Raw genomic sequence first — 20,858 nt, 5'->3', positions numbered from 1 at the left:
CAGTGGGTGGATGCCTCATGTGTCTACTGCTCCTGCATGTAAATGGGTGCACAACGCTAAGGCAGCATGCAGTGTGCTGCATATAGCACGTTTAATTCGGTCTTCAGCAATGTGTAATAGTGAAGTGGGTGCTTCAGTAGTAATCAGTGTGAGAATTGGTGGTTACAAATGTAACCATTTTCATCTGTGAAATGTTGGAGAGTATGAGCTTAGCTCATCTGTTTTGATTATCTGGAATAATGTGGTCCACATGGATTTTATTACTGGTGTTCCATAAAATTATGGAAAATTTATATGCCCTGCTTCCTGGGTTGCGCAGCCACACCATGTGTATGTTTGCAAGTTTTGGTCTCTAGGTTGTACAATGCTTTGGGCACTCTGTGTATATCTTCATATTTTATGACCAGCGCAGGATTAGACAAGGATATAGATCTAAGTTTCAGAAAACCTAGAAATTGGTTTTCAAAATTCTCTTAGGCTGAAAAGTCATGCATATTTTAGTAACTGTTCTTTTAGACTTAACATCACTTACTTACTTGAAAGTCATCTTTTGATTCCTTAATGCAAGCCAAGAGTCTCTCTCTTGATACCCAGTAAAGGTTTTACCACCTGAACTGTATATTGTATAGCAATACCTTTTTATAGACGTATTCTAATTTCAATAATGGCATTATTGTGGGTCATCAGGTAGATCTTTGCCAGCAATCACAGTATAGGTTACTACTTGAATAGTTCATTGTATTTGTGCTTCCATAGCTATAGTTAATCCATAGAGATTGGATTCAGTGTGAATGCTTGGGGATCAAAGGAGCAGCCAAAATTAATAATTGAAGCAAAGCTTTTTCAGAATGAGGCAATGTTGGCATATACTTTTAATAAAGCAGAAGTTGAGACAATTTCAGCTTGCAATTATGTCCACATTTTAAACTGGCATACTGAACAATCTTTTAGTATTATTATACTGCTGTCGGTGTACATGGTGCTTTACAGGAAAGACAAGTGGAGTATAGACGTGTTTGAGAACTGGAGGGAGATCAAGTTCAAACAGAGCTTTCCTTGTCCTGGCATGGTAGTAATAAAGGAGGCTATTTTAATACCACAAGAATAAATTTGATTGTCAGAGAAGGAACAGGTGAAATGTTCCGAGGACTTTATATTTTTATCCTAATCCTTCCTCTCCTACATGAAGCTTCCATTGGTCTCTCATCAAAGAACTGGTGAGCTGGTCTACACTCACTTAGTTTTAGCAATGCTGCAGCATCAAGTGCTCCCAGAGCCCTTCCAGACAGTAGTTTGGAATTTCATTATGAACACTGATTGTTATAAGGGGTTTTGTGTGGCATAGGCATACAGATGTCATTCTGTGTATACTGTGTGGAATTTGTCTTACTCCTGTAAAACACCAGTTTCCTTTTTGTTTCTCAGCTTCCTATGTTGTCTGGGTCTGAGAAGGATGCATTTTCTGCAGATGTGGTACATTATTGGAGGGTTGGCTCTCAAGGGCATGCCCTTGTCTTCCACATGTTTGCCACTTAGTCATTCCCTTTGTGGTCCTTTAAAAAACAAAAAACAAAAACCCAAACAATCCAGTATTATTGCTGTTATGATCTTTCTTTCCCATTCATCATTACTCAGTTGTAAGCCACAATACTGTTGGGTGCTGTATACACAACACCTCACAGTCAATACATCCTGACAAATACTGTTAATGGAACTTCCACTTAAGAGAAGTGAAGAGGAGAATCATGAGTTTTGGAATAGGACGGGTTTTGGAATAATTTCCAATCTCCCTTGGTTGGACAAGGTGATTGAGAGGGTGGTGGCCGACCAGTTCCAGGCAGTCCAGGCAGGAAACTGATTATCTAGACCCATTTCAAACTGGCTTTATTGTATGCTATGGGGTTGAGACAGCCTTGGTCAGCCTGATGGATGACATTTACGGGGGAATGGACAGAGGGAGTGTGACTCTGCTGGTTCTTCTGGATCTCTCAGCGGCTTTTGATACCATCGACCATGGTATCCTTCTGGATCACCTGGGGGAGTTGGGGATAGAGGGCACTGCCTTGCAGTGGTTCCGCTCCTATCTCTCAAGTAGATTCCAGATGGTGGAGCTTGGTGACAGTTGCTCCTCAAAATGGGAGCTGTTATATGAAGTCCCTCAGGACTCCATTCTGTCACCAATGCTTTTAAATGTCTACATGAAATTGCTGGGTGAGGTCATCAGGAGGTTTGGTGCTGACTGTTATCAATATGCTGATGACACCCAAATCTACTTCTCCTTTTCATCTTCAGGAAATGGCACTCATTCTCTAATGCCTGCCTACAGGCAGTAATGGGCTGGATGAAGGAGAACAAATTGAAGCTGAATCCAAGCAAGACAGAGGTGCTTATTGTTGGGCTCAGAATCTGAGGGGTGTGTTAGATCTTCCTGTGCTGGATGGGGTTACACTCCCCCAGAAGGAGCAGGTGCTCATCTTGGGAGTGCTCCTGGACCCAGGCCTCACCCTGGTATCTCAGGTGGAGACCATGGCCAGGAGTGCTTTCTATCAGCTTCGGCTGATTCGACAGCTACGCCCATTCCTTGAAGAGGATGACCTCAAAACAGTGGTGCATCAGCTGGTAACCTCCCGGCTTGACTAATGCAATGTGTTCTACATGGGGCTGCCTTTGTATGTAGTCCAGAAACTTCAGTTAGTTCAGAATGCGGCAGCCAGATTGGTCTCTGGGGCAACCCGGAGAGGCCATATTATGCCTGTTTTGAAACAGTTACACTGGCTGCCAATATGTTTCTCGACAAAATACAAAGTGCTGATTATTACCTTTAAAGCCCTGAATGCCTTGGGTCCGAGTTATCTTAGAGAGCGCCTTCTTCTACATGATCCCCACCGCACGTTAAGATCATCTGAGGAGGTCCATCTCCAGTTACCAGCAGTTCATTTGGTGGTGACTTGGAGGCGGGCCTTCTCTGTAGCTGCTCCTGGGCTGTCGAATGCACTCCTGGCAGAAATCCATAATCTGAATTCTCTATTGACCTTCAGGAGAGCACTTAAAACCTATCTGTTTGGCCTGGCCTTCCAGCGTTTTTAATTAGTTCTAATTGTTTTAATGCTGTAACCTGGTTTCCAAGGTTTTTTGATTGTTCTGGTTGTTTAATTGTTTTTTATGATGTTTTAATTGTTAATTGATGTTTTATATTGTTTATATTTCTGTTTTAACTGTTATTGGTTTTAATGGTCTTGTTTTAATTGTAAACCGCCCTGAGCCACTTTGGGAGGGCGGTATAAAAATAGAATGAATGAATGAATAATTGGAGGTGGTTGTTCCCATCTCAACTGCTCTGATTGCTGTGGTTTTAAATGACAAAAGGTTAAACTTCAAAACTTTGTGCACAAAAGCCACTACACTGATTTCCCTGAAATCTGGATAGTGGCATGGTTCCACAAAGAACTACTGTGTTATACCTCTGAATGGGACCTGGTTCTCAAACAGTTTGCTTACTGGTTCCAAGGGCCACTTAAGGATCACGTGAGGAATGCTGAGAAATATAGTCCTTTCCAGTGCTTTCTCTATTGTCCAGCTGGCTCTTAATTTTTTGTGGTATAAAAGGGCCTTGTAGTCAGTGTTCTCTCTAATTTTTTTCATTTATGTGCGGAATGAGTTTTGTTCTGGGTGGCAGTATCAAGGCAGTGGGTGCACACCTGCATTCAGAGTGGGGCCTTCCTGATTCAACCTGAGCGGGATCTAAAATTAACTGTGTGGACATCAGAAAATGTGTGAGCGCATGCACGTGCATACGGCTTAGACGGAACAGTGCTTGTATTCTTGAAGAAGGCTACACTGCCCAGATTCTCTATAGCAGATATAAATAATTCTAAGTGTCCTTTTTGCAGAAATGCATTCTGCATCAAACCATTGCGTACAGGAGAACCTCGTTAATCATGGACCTGGCATCTGCAGGTGCATGTATCTGCAGTTGGGTAATTGCCACCCAACCTCAGTATACGTGGAAAAAATTAGGCATTTAAAGTGTTAAGACTCACATAACTGTGGGTTGGGGATGGGCGGAAACTACTTCCGAGGTCATTTCTGCCTGTCATTTTGAGGACAGGAGCCATTTTTTGGCTTGTTTCTGTGTTTGAAAAAAGAGAGAGGAGAAAAACGCGGTTTCTCATGAAAAAACATAATTTTATTTTTACTTTGAGGGGTATTGGTGGACATCTGGGGACACAAAGAGCATGGTAGGGCACTATTCCCCCCACTTCCATCGCATTTTTGTCCCATTTTCACCAGCCCCCTGCATTGTTTGCACCAGCCCCTCTACGCCGTATTTGCCCTTTTGCAATGCTGCTTCAGGAATGTAACCCCCCCCCATCCCCCTTGCCCTAATGGCCTGTTCTCCACAGTTTCATAACACACACACACCCAGAACGGAACCCCTGAATATAACAGGGTTCTCCTGTACTACCGACCTAATTTGAGCTAAAGCTAAAGCCTCTGTTATAGTGGTCCTCAATCAGGAAGGTTTTCCTTCCTAAAAAAACTGATTACTTCCTCATAAGCCTTAATGACTAGAGGGTGACTGGCCAGATAATATGATAAATGTTAGCTGAACAACTCGGGCAGAGTTCAGCTTGGTTTCAATAAAGCTGCTCAGACAGGGTGACCATTTCACCCTTAGCCTTCAGGAATCTTCAATTGTATTAACTTGAAGGAACTGGGATAGTCGCACACCAGTTTCTAGAATTAGGACATGGGATACCAAAGACTGATGATCACTGTTTATTCTGAGTCTGATGTAAAAGGTCTGTATTAACTGAAAGGCACTTCTGTAAACCAGGTAGCATTCCACAGCACTTGAACCATAGTAATTAGAAAAGGTGAATTCTCCTTTGCTATTACCAGGAACCACCCACTCCATTAAGGATAAGTAGAGCCAATCTATACTGTAACTGGGCCAAGCAGAAGCCAGCAAAATTCAGATGCTGACCTTTAGGGTTCCTACAGGGGAATAATGTTTCCTCCTTAAGGCCTATTAACTATGGGGATTTCTCTTCCAAGAGGTGGTTGCTGGATCCAATTCTGGCATTGAAAATCTATAAACAAATAAGCCGCAGGAAATTTTGTGGACAAGGAAAATAAATAATGTTCTACCTTGGACCAGACCTCCTTTTAAGCAAATGTTAGGCTTTAGGAGGCAAATAAACATGAATAATAATACTAATTTAAAAAAACCCCACCACTAGATTTGAATTTCAGATGGATTCCAAGAGCAAGCAAACCATATTTTTTTTGGAAAGTTATTTTGACAATGAGGTTTGGACAAGGCAGGCCTGCCCGACATGAGCTAGGGCAACCTTTATTGATGACTCACACAGCATTAAGAGAATGGATTGTAAAACCTTCCCTGGAGCTGTTACTAGTGGACCAAGTTTTCTGTAGCAGAATTATATCAAAGGAATGTGGATACTGGAGAAAAAGTTTGTCCCTCTTTTTTAAAATTTTCCCAGACTGATACATTCCAGGAAATTATCTTTAGGTGAGTGTTACCTTGAGTCACGTGTTACCTTGAGTCACGTGTTACCTTGAGTCAAGGAACACCAGTCAGCAAGATCTGTTGGATTAAGTATTCCTGTCCCACTAAAAACACTCCCATTGTCAAATCATGACTGCATTAGAGGAGTCCGCTATTGGTTTGGGAGCACAGTTATATAAAGAGATTGGTGAACCCAGTTCCTGTAAATCAAGAAATCTTTACATTACCCATGTCTTTTCATGCTGAGGCATGGGTACAGAAATGAAAAGTGGAGTTTTCCTGAGCACTAAGAGTATGTTATCTGAGGGACAGTTGTTAAATGCTTGCATAGTGTGCTCAGCCATAGAGGAGAGAGGACTATGATGGGGCAAGGTTGAATCTAGAGTTTCCTTTGATCAAACCCCTGGTCTTCCCATGCTTCTCTGGGAACAGAGGTGTCTGTCTTTCTGAACCTAAACTATGCCAAGCTCATCAGGTGGAATTTCAGCCGGTGTAGACAGTCTTGATTTAAGTAGGTAGTGAGAAGAATCCTCACAAAGTAGATGATAATTCAACAGAATTCTGGTTAGATAGTCTAATATCCAGCAGCTGCCTAAGATTGTTTAGTACTTGGGATGGAATCCTGGCATGGGATAAATCATTTATGTGGGTAAACATTTATTTATTTATTTATTTATTTAGCACATTTTTATACCGCCCCAACCCAAGGTCTCAGGGACCACCCGGTAGGCTTACCAGGTGGTAATCCCCTTGGATTCGCTGGAGTATTCCTCAAGGGCTTTGCAGCCAGACACTCCACAGATTCTGGTTTATGAAAGGGTGCCAAGATCACTTAAACTTTCTAAAGGTGGAGAAGGAACATGGTTAGTTTGTTTGTCAGAAACTGGTTTTGACGAGTGACCAGGCTAACTAGGTGGATCAGAATCTTCACAACCTCATTTATTGGTGAGCCAAAATGCTGCATCATTCAAGTAACAAGTGAACTTTCTCAGCCAGAAGTTTTTAAATAAGAAGAATCCCCTGAGAATTTACTTGTAGGGGAGGGGAACTTAACTGTTGAGGATACAGACCTAGTAACAGCTTCTTCAGCCTCCAACTCAACGCTTTCCTTTTAAAGTTCAAATCTATTAGCAGTTGGGACTGAATAGGCTAGTATTGACTTTGGTGCCAATGTTTGAAAGACAAGCTTGTCGGTTTTGCTCTGCTTTGAATTAGGTTGCATATTTAAATCAGATGAAGGTCAGGGCCTTTTCTCTCTCCACCCCCCCACCCCCGCTTAATAAGTCAAAATTAAAACTAGACACAACTAAAATGGCTAATAATGGTCAGAAGTTTAAAATGTTAAAACCAGTTAAACAATTTTTAAAAAACTTAAGCAGACACTTTAGGCACCACTTCATCACTCAGTCCTGGCTTGAGCCACTGTGGCCACACCAATTAAACTAATCAAGTTCTCCAGCTACTTTGCTGGTGTTTCACTTCCATTTCTGATTTCTCCATAAGCACCAGGATGAGGGAGACGGGAGTCTTCAGAGTAGAATCAGGGCCATTGTGCCTCTGCTGTAAAGGCCAAGAGTCCTTGTGCTCTCGCACTTCAGTTTGTACCTGTGGGCAGAGCCTTGCCTAAATAGGCAGTACCTGGGAGGAAGAGGAGCAGAAACACACACTCAGCCAGCAAGCAGCTCTGGTAGATTCCCAACCAATCACTTCCTCCCTGCCAATCTAGTCCACATCATACCATATACTATAGAAAGCCTCTGTGTGGGTTGTTATAGGCAAGAAGTTGTTTTCATAAGCACTTTATCTCTGTGTAGTTCCAACCCAGTGATTAGTTCTGTTGGTTGTTCATGTGGTCCACATCGGTGTCCTTCAGGATTAGTGACCAAGAGTGAGTGTTCCAGGTAAATCTTGCATTTGCTGCATTTTGGAAGGCTCAAGGAGTTATTAATTTCCCCACATGAAATTCTCTTAGACAAATTTTGAGGTTTTCTCTCCTCTGATTTACCCTTCCTTGAAGAACTAGAAATGTGCATATGAATGCAAGCCACAGAAACTGTTCGAATTCAGTCTGGATGAGCGAGATGTGGAGTGTGTGCATGAGATTCTGGCAAAATGCAGAAAAAGCATATTCTCATTGGAATTACAACTGAATGTATACATGTTGTTAGGGGGCAGCTATACCAAGTGGGACAGCTTTTTAAAATTCACTTTTAAGGTGTCACCTTATGCCTCTATCTTGTATATTACTTGGAAGTATGACTCTCTGCTCTATTGCTGTTTTGAAATGAAAATGTATCCGAGCTTGGCTCCTCTCTGTTCCTTTTTATTATTAAAGAATGTATAACTAATTGGAACTTGATGAACTAAGGAGAATGGAACTGGAAATTGTAGTGGGAATTGCTGCCTGTTCTAGGTATGTTCTCACTTCTTCAAAGTCACGCTGTTTGTTATGTACAGTTAGATCTTTGTAGCTACAGTTGCCAGCTATTGAATTATGCAAGTGCACTGAAGAAAAATGATTACTATTACATATATTTATATACTACTCTTCAGCAGTTTTCAAAGTGGTTTACTTGGAATAATAAATAAGATGGTCCCCTGTACCAAAAGGGTTCACAATCTGAAGAAATGTAGACACCAGAACAACTAGAGGGATGTTGTGCTGGGGTTGGGTAGGGCCAGTTGCTCCTTCCCTGCTTAATATAAAGGGAATCACTGCTTTTAAAGGTGATTTTAAATTTGAGCTCTTGGCTAAAGTCTCTTGAGTTCTCTGGTATTTCTGCTGCTTCTGTTAAAAGCATACACAAACTCTGGCAAAATGCCTTTTCTCAGCCTGAAGTATGCTTCCAGGTGACTCATCATGGGAGGGGAGGATTGGGGGTGGAGTAGCACTGTGTATTAAAGAAGGGATAGAATCCAACAAGTCAGAAAACCTAGGAGGACCAGAGTCCTCCATGGAATCATTATGGGCAACAATACGAGGACTGAAAGAAGATCAGAGCTGTAATAATGGGTGATTTCAGTTACTCTCACATAAACTGGGCAAATTCACATTTGCGTATTGACTGATAGGGATGTGCATGGAACCGATTTGGAGGTGCGGGGCATGTGCACAGTGTGCATGCACACACGTGCTGAGCACTTCTGCTTCTGGTCCAATTAGGGGATTTGGGCGGCAGAGAGGTGCGCTGCTGCCTCGCCAGACCAGCTTACAATGGAACACCAGTGGAGAGAAAGGGGCAGGAGGGGTGAGTGCACCCTCCCCCACCCTTAAAGTCACCCCCCCACCTTCAAACTTCCCCGCGCTGCTTCCATGCACATCCCTATTGACAGAGAGGCCAAACTTCTAGACATACTACATGACTGTGCCTTAGAACAGTTGGTCATGGAACCAACCAGATAGAAGGTGACTTTGGATTTAATCCTGAGTAGAGCCCAGGACCTAGTACAAGATGTCAGAGTTGTAGAACTACTGGGGAACAGTGACCATAGTGTGATCCATTTCAGCTTATATGCTAGTGTTGCACTGCTAAGGAAGCCCAGGATGGATACACTGGACATCAGAAGAGGAAACTTCTCAAAAATGAGAGGATCAATAAAAAGGATGCTGATAGGGAATGTTGGGAGGGTCAGATTGCTCCAGAAAGCATGGAACTTATTCAAAACCACAATAATAGAAGCTCAGTTGGAATGTATATCAAGGAGGAGGAAAGGTACCAAGTTCAGGAGGATGCAAGCGTGGCTAACCTCCAGTGGACCCTTTGGGGACAGGGATCCATCATTTATTTATTATTTCTCTGTGTAAATTGCCCTGAGCCATTTTTGGAAGGGTGGCATAGAAATTGATTTATTATTACTATTATTATTACTACTACTACTACTGAACTCTGGCAAAAGAAATGCAAGGAGACATTAAGGAATGCAAAAATGAGTTTGAGGAGCATATATCTAGGAGTTTCAAGGGGAATAACAAAAATTTCTTTAAATAGATCAGAAGCAGAAAACCTGCCAGGGAGGTGGTTGGGCCCTTAGATTATGAGGGCATGAAAAGGATTATTAAGGAAGACAAGGAGATTTCAGAGAAGCTGAATGAGTTCTTTGCATCTGTCTTCACAGCAGAGGATACTGAACATATTCCTACTCTGGAACTGAGCTTCTCAGGCTTAGAGGTTGCAGAATTAGGCCAGTTTGAGGTGACGAGAGGATGTTCTAAACTATCTTGCAAAACTAAAAAGTAACAAATCACCAGGGCAAGATAGCATCCAATCTAGAGTTCTGAAGAAACTCAGATGTGAAATTGCTGATCTCCTAGCAAAAATATGTAACTTGTCCCTACAATCAGGCTCTGTACCAGAGGGCTGGAAAATAGCTAATGTAACTGATTTTCAAAAACGGATCCAGGGGGAATCTAGGAAATTACAGGCTCGTTAGTTTAACTTCTGTGCTGAGTAAATTGATGGAAAGCATACTTAAGGACAAAATTGTTAAAAACTCAAAAGAACAGGTTTTGTTGAAGGAGAACCAGCATGGCTTCTGCAAGGGCAAGTTTTGCCTCACTAATCTTCTGGAATTCTTTGAGAATGTCAACAGGCATGTGGATAAAGGTGATCCAGTTGACATAGTATACTTGGACTTCCAAAACGCGTTACGTTTGACAAAGTATTTTGTCGAATGCTATGACAAAGGCTCTTGAGTCATTAGATAAGGTGCCAGGTTTTAGTAAAGAAAGTGGGTAGAGAGACATTTTTCTCCCTCTCTCACATCCCTAGAACCAGGGGTCATCCCCTGAAACTGAAGGCCAGGAATTTTAGGCCAACTGTAGCAAATTAAAGCCTTTGTCTCAGAGTTAGCTCACATGGGGGACAAGAAATGCTGAGTCATCCCTGTTTAGCTGCCTGGCTGGGCTTCTCCTAAAACCTTTCTGTATTTCCGGTAGATTTAAACTGCTGCCAGAAAGCACCCCAAAACTTGCAGAGAACCAGACCAGTGGATTGGGTGCTTTAATCCAAGATCTCTCTGTAACTGGGTACTGGGCAAATACAAAAAAATTCCATGTATAAATTTATACAGGATGAGAAATACTGATAGCTGCTGAGTCATGGGATAAGGTGCCAGGTTTTAGTAAAGAAAGTGGGTAGAGAGACATTTTTCTCCCTCTCTCACATCCCTAGAACCAGGGGTCATCCCCTGAAACTGAAGGCCAGGAATTTTAGGCCAACTGTAGCATCTGTCTTTTTCACCAGAGAAATCCCCCTTCCACCCCCTCCCCCTTTGCCTGAGTTAAAAACCAAGTCTGAGAGGCTTATTAAAAGAACACACACACAAAAGCAGTTTTATTCAATTACTGCAGACTGATTCTGTCCAAGGCTTTCAGGTTTTAAACACACTCACAGATACTTAGTAGGTTACAAAAATAGGTTGCCCTTAGGCTTCAGAATCAGGTTGCATTTGGGCACCTTAAAAGTTTACAGAGTATTTTGTAACACCCGAGGTGGGTTGAGCATACACTAGTGTATCTTATTTCAATTACATTGCAATTAAACTATAATAGAACAGTATCAAGAATATGCAAATCACACACAAAGAAATATAAGTTTCTAATGCAAAATCTAACAAACTGTTCCCTATGCTGAATCCTCCTTTCCTTGAAAACTCACCCAAAACCTGATGCGAATCAAGCTTCCTGCAATCCTGTCTTTCAAGGATCTGCAGTTATTTCATGTGAGAAACCTCCATGCTGGCTTTGACCGTGAGGGAGCAAAAACTCCATGCCCCTCACTAAGACTTTCCGCACCCGCTTCTGTCCAACAAAAACTGCCCTACTTGTTCCCAGAACTCCCAGCAACTGATCTTTAGGTCCCACGCATCTGATATACTGATTGGCTGTCCTGGAGTTCTCCAGCCTGCCAGTCGAGAAGGATTCACTCACTGTTAACACTTTAGAGGGAGTGGAGGCTGATCACTACACCAACAAAAGGAAGTACTTTCACACAGCACATAATCAATCTATGGAATTCTCTTCCATGGGATGTGGTGATGGCCCCACAGCTTGGACAGTTTTAAAATGGGCTTAGACAAATTCATGGAGGACAGGTTTCCTGTGCTCCTGACCAAAGTTGGTGCCATTTTTTAGAAAACTGTCTGAAGATCAAGAATTCATGCATGTTTAACCCATGCCTTAGCCATATTATTGGCCAGGAAGTCTGAAATCTCTAACAAGACTACAGAGTTTGACAACAAAAACTTAATAAAGAATGTATAATACAGAGAAATAACTTAAGCTACACTAAATGTTTATATGTATCCTAAAGAAGGCATTTGAAAGCAGAAACAACTTGACCAACCTTTGACTATTTTAGTCTCATGGTTTTCCAAAGTTGTTACATTTCTCCTGCTAGGACTTCATAATAATTCTGCTAACCCTATGCAGGGCTATTGATTTACTCATCCTTTCATTTGTTCCTGTCTATGCAAAATAGTGGCATTTACATATGCATAGCATTGCATTAACACATTTATGCTCCCAGGAACTGTTCAGCTGGATTGTGAGTGAATTGGTTTGTTAATTGGAACTGATATGTTCTGTGCCCTACTGGACAATCATTCATTGGATAAGGCCCAAAGAAAATGTTTTCCAATAAGATCTGATTCTAGGGTGTCCTGTATCAGATTAATTGCAGGATTTACCTTGTAACAACATGATGAATGATCCCGCTTCAGCACCTTGATAGGCAGCAGCACTATTTAAACTTCTGGAGGGAAAAATGGCTACTCGATGGTGTGGCCATTTTATTTTCCCAGTAATGCATCATGAAAAGGATGCAATATCATGACCTTGTATCCTTCCCTAAAGCGTTATTGGCTGACTGACAGGGAAGAAAAGCCACATGTATAAATAGTTTTGATGCCTGTTGAGGCATCAGGGTGCTGAAGGAGCACTACCCCACTGCATTGTTGCAAGGTAATCAACATGACAGATTGGATCAATTTGAAGGCTCCTCCATGTACATCATTGGCCCGTTGCATTTGACAGGGACTGAAACACCCAATTCTGATTAATTTGGCCATACCATTTAGAAACACAGGGCAATTACACCACCCAAATAATTGTAGTGTACTTATAAGCAGGCCTGTTGTAGTTCAATACTTCTGCCAGTATAGGCTGAATACTGAACATAAGAATAGCCTATCTAGCCAGCATCCACAACACTGGCTATGGTGTTGTGATCATAGCCAATCACAATTGGTCAGTATTGTAGACTGACTATTTCTTTCAGCAGAGCAAGGTAAGAAGCTCCCCCTGCCGTGAAAATTGAGCAGTTTTTGGCCATTTTCCAGTCTATTTAGGCCATTTTTGATCTTTTGTGGCCATTGGGGGGCACTGTGCAACTTGGGGCAGTGGCAGAGACTCCTAAAGAGCTCCCCCCGGAAATATTTGGCTGATTTCCAGCCTTTTCTGGCTGGAAATGGCCAACCGGGAACCTAACCCCCGTGATCCCATAGGGGGTCAAAGCTTCTATATTCACAGTTTCCATATCCGCGGCACAGCTGCAGAACAGAACATCCGTGAATATCGAGGTCCACCTGTATAAAGATATTCTCTGGATCTGAAGTGTCCCATAGTCGAAGTTGGACTAATTGAAACTTTCCCACCAAGATCCACAAAGGAGACTTTGCTATTTTTATACTCTTAGAATGTAATATACCTTGGATTTATATTAAGAATGCTGGATATATAAATTTTAAGGTGATAAACAAATGAGTAGGCTTGTGAGAACTTCCACTTGAATGTATGGCTAAAACATTCATAGCATCCATGAATGGAAGGCTAAAGGTATTGTATGTGATGTTTGCTTTTAATTCAAGGCAATAGCAAATTTTCAGATCAGAAAAAAATGAGTTGTTTGTGTGATGTATTAATGGGAAGACAAGGAACATGATGATTACTAACTCCTGTTATACTATACTAGACAGTAAGGAATTCACAGGAGTTCAAGAATAGTATTTTGCCTAGTAGTTCTGGTCAGACCATTTAGGATTATTCCTAGAATTCATTGCTCAGTGTTCCACTTCATAATAACACTTAATCCGGAGTCAGAGGGTGAGCTGTTTTCTGAATCTTTGAAGGTCTGTTAAGTATATTATGATAAAATAGGAAAGAAAAAACCCAAAAATACTTATGTCGATTTCTTGGAACTGATATGTAAATACGTTTAGCTTTGGCTGTGGGTCTTAATTAGTTCATTATCTGCAATTTGCTACGTGGCTGTAGGGCAGGTTGCAGCTCATCAGCCTAACCTCTTTAGACTTAATTTTGTTCAGAATATGGACACATTTCCGTATCAACATGTATAGCAAAGAGAACTTGACCCTACTAACAACGGAATGATAATTTATATGTGTGTAATGCTAAATATGAGGGATGTGCACAAAACAGATTTTGTGTTCTTTTTAAAGCTCAAAACAAAATGCAAACAGCGGAAACATTTTGTGGAAAATGGTCAGCCTGGCTGTTTTAACGAAACAACTCAAAATATTTCGATTGTTTCAGTCATAGGATCCTATGGGGGATTTAGGGAAAGATTGAAAACTTGTTTAAAATCATCTGCTTGCCCATTGCTTTTGTGGGTTTGGTGGTAGGTAGCACCCATCATGCCCTACCACACAACCCACTTTGGTGTCCCTAGCGGCTACCCATGGGGAACAAATTTTGCATTGCAACTTGCAATACATTTTGTTACCTTACCCTGAAAAACACTGCAGAAGCACACAGTAAAAGGGAATCTGTCCCTCCCAACATAGAACAACACACATTTCAAACACAGCGCCAAAATGGCCCCAAAAGAATACTTGACCCAGAATCCACTGCCAGCCACAGTGCTGTGCTGCAGTAACATCATTGGCACAAGTTGCTCTCTCACACACAATTATGACTCCTTACATTACTTCCTAGCATTGCAACAGCTGCTACAGCAGCACCCTTACTTAGCAGCAAGCATAGCCATAAGCTTAAATAGAGCAACTTCTCCCATATTTTTTGACTGAGTACATCTTACAGTACAGGTTGTAGAGCAGAGCAGTGAAAGAAGCATGTTAGTCTCAAGGCCAGACACAGAGCTCATCACATCACCAAGAAATAACACACACACACACAGACATAGAGTTGCCACTCCATTTCTTGCCACAACACTATCTCACAAACAACAAACCACAGTTCAAGGAAGGAAGGCACCCACATTTTGCCTTTGTCAATCCGCGATCCACCAAAAACCAGATAGTTATAGCAGCAATAGCACATCAGATTATACTCAGTGCTGAGAAAAGAAAACCACAAAATCAAACATTTCTTCCTCCTCTCCTGTCCTGAAGTATCTTCTTCAAGAGAGGCACAGTATAAGGGCCTTTTCTGCCTCCCAGATGCTTTTGAATACACTTTGAAATCCCCCCCCTTTGTGTCCCCCCTCCCGCCTCCCCCCCAGCCAATGGGGGCACAGTTACCCATGACAACACTTGATTTGTATGATAACAAGCCAACCAAGAAGCAAGGAGATCGGAAGCCAGTGCCAGAAAACCAATCAGCAAGGCAAAAACTGGCTCCAAAATGGCACTCAAAACATTTAGATCAAAACAGGATTGTTCTGATCTGAGTTCAAAACAGGCCCTTTATTTAAAAGGTATTCTGTTTCAAACTTGAAATGCTCATTTTCTAGTTGAAACATTTCACCTTCAAAACATTATGCACAGTCCTACTAAAGATACTTGTAATTAAAACAAACTGATTTCAGTGGAATTTGCTTCCAAGCAAGTGTGGTCAGGTTGAGGTGCCAATCTGAGAGGAAAGCAGTGATAGCAAAACATTGTTCCTTCAGTTCTGTAATAATTAACCACATTTTTAAAAGAATGCCTCTGAGAAATACCCGTGCTTTACTTATTTTATATATTTTTCTCACACTCACTCAATCACACGCTCCCCCCCCCCAAAGTTGAAATATGCTTTGTATAGAGATTTCAAACATATGGCTGATTGCAAAGCTGAATGAATATGGCTAATAGCAATTATCTGTTATGTTGCCAAAAAAGTTATCCTTTCTTTAAAATAATTGAATTGAAGATCTAATGCTAAGAATTTATCTTCTAGGATCGAAACAGAATGTATGACAGCCTGAATATGCATTCGCTGGAAAATTCCCTTATTGATATAATGAGAGCTGAGCATGATCCTCTTAAAGGTATGTTACTATGCTGGGTTAATTTTTCAATAGCCAGCAGAGCATTGCTGTATTCCTTCTTGAAAATATTCATTCAATATATTGAATTGGTTTTTAACTATGTTTATATTGAATAAAGCAAGATAGGACTTATTTGGGATATAATCAGCCCTCATTCTGTCCAGGAGAGATTTGGATAGAATCTTGGGCTTGAATGCTGCTTTCTCTCTGCACCACAGAGAGGAGCAATTGTCCAGTCTGCAGTCAAATAATTGAACATATCAGTTTCTGCCAAAATTGACTGAGGTTGAATTACTATAATCACCTTGTTGAGAAAAGGTAAATTTAAAAGCCATTCTCTAATTACACAAGTTGTCTGGATCTAGCAATGGGTTCCCTTCCACTAATAGTTGCACTGTTGCCAGGTTTTTGACATGGTTTTGTATACATTCATCATAAAGAGATGCAAGTCTCTTGCCACTATAAGTAATGTCAAAATTGACTTTCAAGAATCTTGCGTACCGTTAACACCAAATAAAATTTATCTAAGCGGTTTCAGTAACTAAGTGGCCAGTCCAGACAATCTGAGCCATGGCATCTAAATCAGAATAGATGCAAGTAATATTGCCTTCAACATATTAGGCAGAAGAGTTACAGTAGTGTTGATGTCGTACCTTCCAGGCAGCCGGAATAAGGTTGTAGACATCCCCTGACTTCCTAAAAAAGTTCCATGCAGAAAAATATGTAGGATTTCTGTACTGTGGGTATTGGTTGCCAAGTTTGATTGCTATTAGTGTGGCTTTAACAAAGCTTTATATTTGAATGAAATAAAAATAAAAATACTGTGTATGCAGTACTATAATAGAGTAATAAAAGCTTTTTGAATTTAGCATGCATTTTGCACTTGGTTTCTAACAATATCTGAAGTATGACTAAACATCTGTGGTGATGTGGTTTAAAAAAAACACAATGGCCAGCATCCTCAGTAATGGTGTGCATATGTAGCCAAAAGAAGTCTCCATGCAGTGCGAGTGTCAGAGCAGCTGCGCTTCAGAAGCATACACAGGAGGGAAGGCAATTTTTGCTAATTTCCACCCTGGGAGTGTTCCCTGTAACCCAGAAGTGGATCCCTAAGGGATGTGCAACCTTCAGAAACCTGGTTCTGGGGTGGGAGAGGGGAATGACAAAAACTTATCCCCACTTGCTGCATGAGCATCTGCACTTCAGAAGTGGGGACGTGCTGTGAACATGCCTTTTTTGTTGTTGTTGTTGCTATTGTAGTCCCCATTAGTGAAGATGCTTGTTATTGAATTTATATACTTGTTTGCTTTATTTGCTTTTTTTTTGTCTCATTCTTTTTCTGTGTAAACTGCTTTAAGAACCTTTTGTTTAACGCAGTATATAAATAAAGTTTAAAAGCCTGATTTTCAAAGAAAATGATAGATTACAGTGTCATTAAATTAAGACATTTATTATACAGAAATCTTCTATTCTTCAGCAAACTTAAATAAGGACTGGCACGTTTAAAACCATGCAGTTAAAACTTGGCAAACACAACTGCTATGTTTTATAAAATGTGTTACATTTGTTATGATTAAAAAGTGGTAATTATTTAATGATCTATATCCTGCTGTTCACTGAAGCTCAGAATGGCTTACAGTAAAACATAACAAAATTTACAATGAAACAACAAAAAATAATAAAAATAGATAAAATACAGCAGGCAATAAACAGTCAGTCAAACATAAAAACCAAGAAAAGATTTTAAGAGGCCATCTTTTTTTTTTTTTAAAGCAGCAAGTGAGGAGATTGTTCAGATCTCCCTATGAAGAGTGTTCGATAACCATGGAGCTACTGCCTAGAAAGACTTGTTTGTACTGCCAAACATATCTCAGTTAACAGTGGGCCAGCAAGCAGGTCTTTGGTAGTCAGGCAGGCTGATATGGAAAGGGAGGTTGGTCCTGGGTCTTAAAGGTTAAAACCAGCATTTTGAATTGGGTCTGTAAGCAAACTGGCAGCCAGTAAAGTTGTGGTAGAATAGTTCCTGTCAGTTTGCCCACAGGAGTACTCGAACAGTGGCATTCTGAAACATTTTCAAAGGCAATGCCATGTAGAGTACATTATTTCAGTTTGGATGTAATTAAAATATGGATAACCGTCACTAGATCTGACTCTTTCCGGTAGGGGCACCACTGGTACACCAGCCAAAGCTGGTAAAATGCACTCCTGGAGTACCCGCAAGTTGTGTACTTGCTCTTGCAGGTGAAGTGCAACCTTGTCCAAAACTGGTGGGACTCCTCCACCCAAAGCAGCAATGTTTCTTATCCACAATACCTCTGTCTTGTCTGACATTTGCTTCAGTTTGGCCCTCATCTACATCAAAACTGCCTCAAATTCAGGGTTTCCACCATCTTCCAATAATTAGATGGCTGAAATAAGAAGTAGAGTTGTGTCATCTGATGACACTTCAGCTCAGACCTCTGGTTTATAATTTATAATCTTCTGCCTTCTCACAAATTAGGCCAACACTGCTTTATAAACATTTGTTTCAAGCTGTTTTTAGTCACAATGGGAACAGGTTTCCACATACGAGTCTTCCTCCCTATAACAAATCAACAGACTCTCTTATCCTATGCCTGATGTTGCCTTTGAAAAGCCATTACTCTTTGGACATCCTGGTTGAGGCATCACTTCAGTGATGCTTCGGCAGTGGGACAGATAGCAAGCCCTCAGAAGAAGTGCACACACCCAGGCTAATCCAGAATGGAGCAGATAATGCTGCTCCTGCCATCAAGTTCTTTGCGCAAATAACTGGTTTGATGACAGTTCGAATTCTTAGAGAATAGGGTTGATGGATTTACTCTCTTGCACTGATGTTAGTGGTGGTTCTAGCACCAGTAAGTAAAAATACATGCCCCACCAACACCCCCTCCTCTGCAGAGCAGATCTGGGAGCAGAGCAAATGCCGATGTCTATGTTAGAAGGAAGGACAAGCTGATCCTGCCACACAGTTCTTCGCACAGACAGCTAACTTGTTGACTTCAGCTGCTGCTTTCAACACCAAGAAACATCAAGAAAAATCCGTTTTAATTAAAGCAACCATAAAACATAATTGATTATTATATATTTGGTGTTGCAATGTTTGGTATTACATATTTTAAAGGTGCCAGTTTTTGTTCAATAGTATACACTCAGATGAAATAGATATATATGCTGAACCCTGAATGAAATTTAATCACCAACTGATTCTAAAAGCTGAAGTACGTTGTTATATATTTGGATATTGTAGCAGATTTACTTAGTGTTTAATGAAGGGAAAACGCAGTCTTCTATAATTGCGGTTATACAAAGCAGTGGTTATATGTTGTTAACATAAAGCTCTTTAATAAAATAGAAAATGCTCTGCTATGTTTTAAATATTTAGTCAAATTATGGGTGTTCCCTGTTTTTTGTTTTGTTTTGCCCAAACATTTTCTACTTTTGAATTCTAAAACTTGTCAGCAGGAAAGATTGATAGTATCACCCTAAAATTGCTTGACATGTTTGAATTAAATGAAAATTGAATATGTCAGACCAAATGCTTTAGCTTGAATGCAGCTTCAAAAGATGTATTTGAGATTTCAACCAAATAAAATTTCTCAGACATGACTGAGTTAAGCAAAGTTAGAAAGTTGCATAATGAGAATAAAAATGAAGTCTTGGAATAGGCAGCAGTATTTCTGGATTTCTTGAAACAAAGAGGACCTTTATCCTCTTGGAGCGGATCCCAAGGCACACTGCAGATCTTATGACCAAAGAATTAAGGTTAAGAAGTTTGCTCTTTCAAGTTTGCGTGCTGTCAAGGATGGTGTTGGCTACTGCAGTAAAATATTAGCTGCTTTCCCCCAGAACAAAATCGTTTGTAGCATTTATTTAAACATTTAAGTGTGTTTGTCATGTTCTCTTTGCTTCTTTAAGCATAATAGTTGAATCCTACATATATTTATTCCTAGGTCGTTTGAATTACCCACATCCAGGGACTGACAATCTTCTAATGTTAAATGGTAAGAGCTAGACTTCTAGCTGTTCTTATTTATCTGCATTTGAAGTGTTGTTTCTAAAATGGGTCACTAATTTAGTTACTAAATTACCAACATCCAGAGAGGACTTTTTTTTTTAAAGCCATAACCATCTTCCACTTAAAAAAAAAAAGATGCTAATTTTGCAACAGCTTTTTATATACAGTTTACTTCTATCACTTAAATATTTCTGGTGTGTTTTCTCAATCTGTTTTCTCCAGATAATATCCAATATAATTTTTAAAAAATATTTTGGTTTTATTAATACATCACCAATAATTCATTTGTGGTTGTATCTTGTAAAGTTTTTGTGTGGCTGAAAGAAACTGTGCTGTTTTGTAATGCTGCCTTCCCTTGAACTTTGCTTGCTTTTAAAGGGATTTAGTTTTGACACTTAATCAAAATAGTGTGGACATTTGCAATTTAATAAAGGCAGGATTCTGAGACTTACTGAACATTTGCTGCAAATGAACTTTTTAATTTATAAATAGAATGCTTCAAATAAATGCAAAAATACATGAAAATTACTTTTCATAGAAACTTTCTAAGTATTGAGTATGTAGAACTTCCATTATCAGTGCAGCTTGTGAAAATTAGCAGTGGTACAAACTACTACACTGGGGAAAGATAACTTCTTCTTTTTTTTAATGGATAGGGATGTTATAAATTGAAGCATAGATATTTTATGTATTTTTAAAAATTCCATCCTGCCTTTCAGCATAAAACTTCCAAGGTGGCTAGGAACTTTTTTTAAAAAAATCAGTCAAACCAGAAAAAGCGTGCGCATACACACACACAAGTAGAGCAGCGGCAAGCCAGAAATAACATACCTAATCCACTATAATATTGAGAGAATAAAATTGTCATCTTCTAGCACCTTTTGCTCCACCATCTAGAGATAGTTGAACTGTTCCAAAACCAGGATATCATCACCAAAAAGGCCCTGTCTCTGGTTGCCATCTCTTTAAGAGAGAGGCATCTGGAACAGGCCCTCTGACAAAAATCTTAGAGAAGACAAGTTAATATAGGAGCAGCAGGCAGTCTTTCAGGTACCCATGT

The 20,858-nt window shown here is 40.3% G+C and overlaps 1 protein-coding gene across 5 annotated transcripts in view; it reads left to right on the top strand.

Moving 5' to 3' along the window:
• The window catches only part of CPEB2 (cytoplasmic polyadenylation element binding protein 2), a 110,626-nt gene that overhangs the window by 24,616 nt on the left and 65,152 nt on the right, over positions 1 to 20,858 (top strand). For all 5 annotated transcript variants that reach the window (XM_053253205.1, XM_053253200.1, XM_053253203.1 and 2 more), the window contains exons 3-4: positions 15,672 to 15,762; positions 19,734 to 19,784. In XM_053253205.1, the coding sequence (XP_053109180.1) occupies positions 15,672 to 15,762; positions 19,734 to 19,784 (142 nt within the window). The remainder of the gene's footprint in view (positions 1 to 15,671; positions 15,763 to 19,733; positions 19,785 to 20,858) is intronic.

Source organism: Hemicordylus capensis, chromosome 5 (assembly GCF_027244095.1).
Source record: "Hemicordylus capensis ecotype Gifberg chromosome 5, rHemCap1.1.pri, whole genome shotgun sequence".
NCBI classification, from domain to species: domain Eukaryota; kingdom Metazoa; phylum Chordata; class Lepidosauria; order Squamata; family Cordylidae; genus Hemicordylus; species Hemicordylus capensis.
This window is presented reverse-complemented; position numbering and strand designations above follow the sequence as displayed.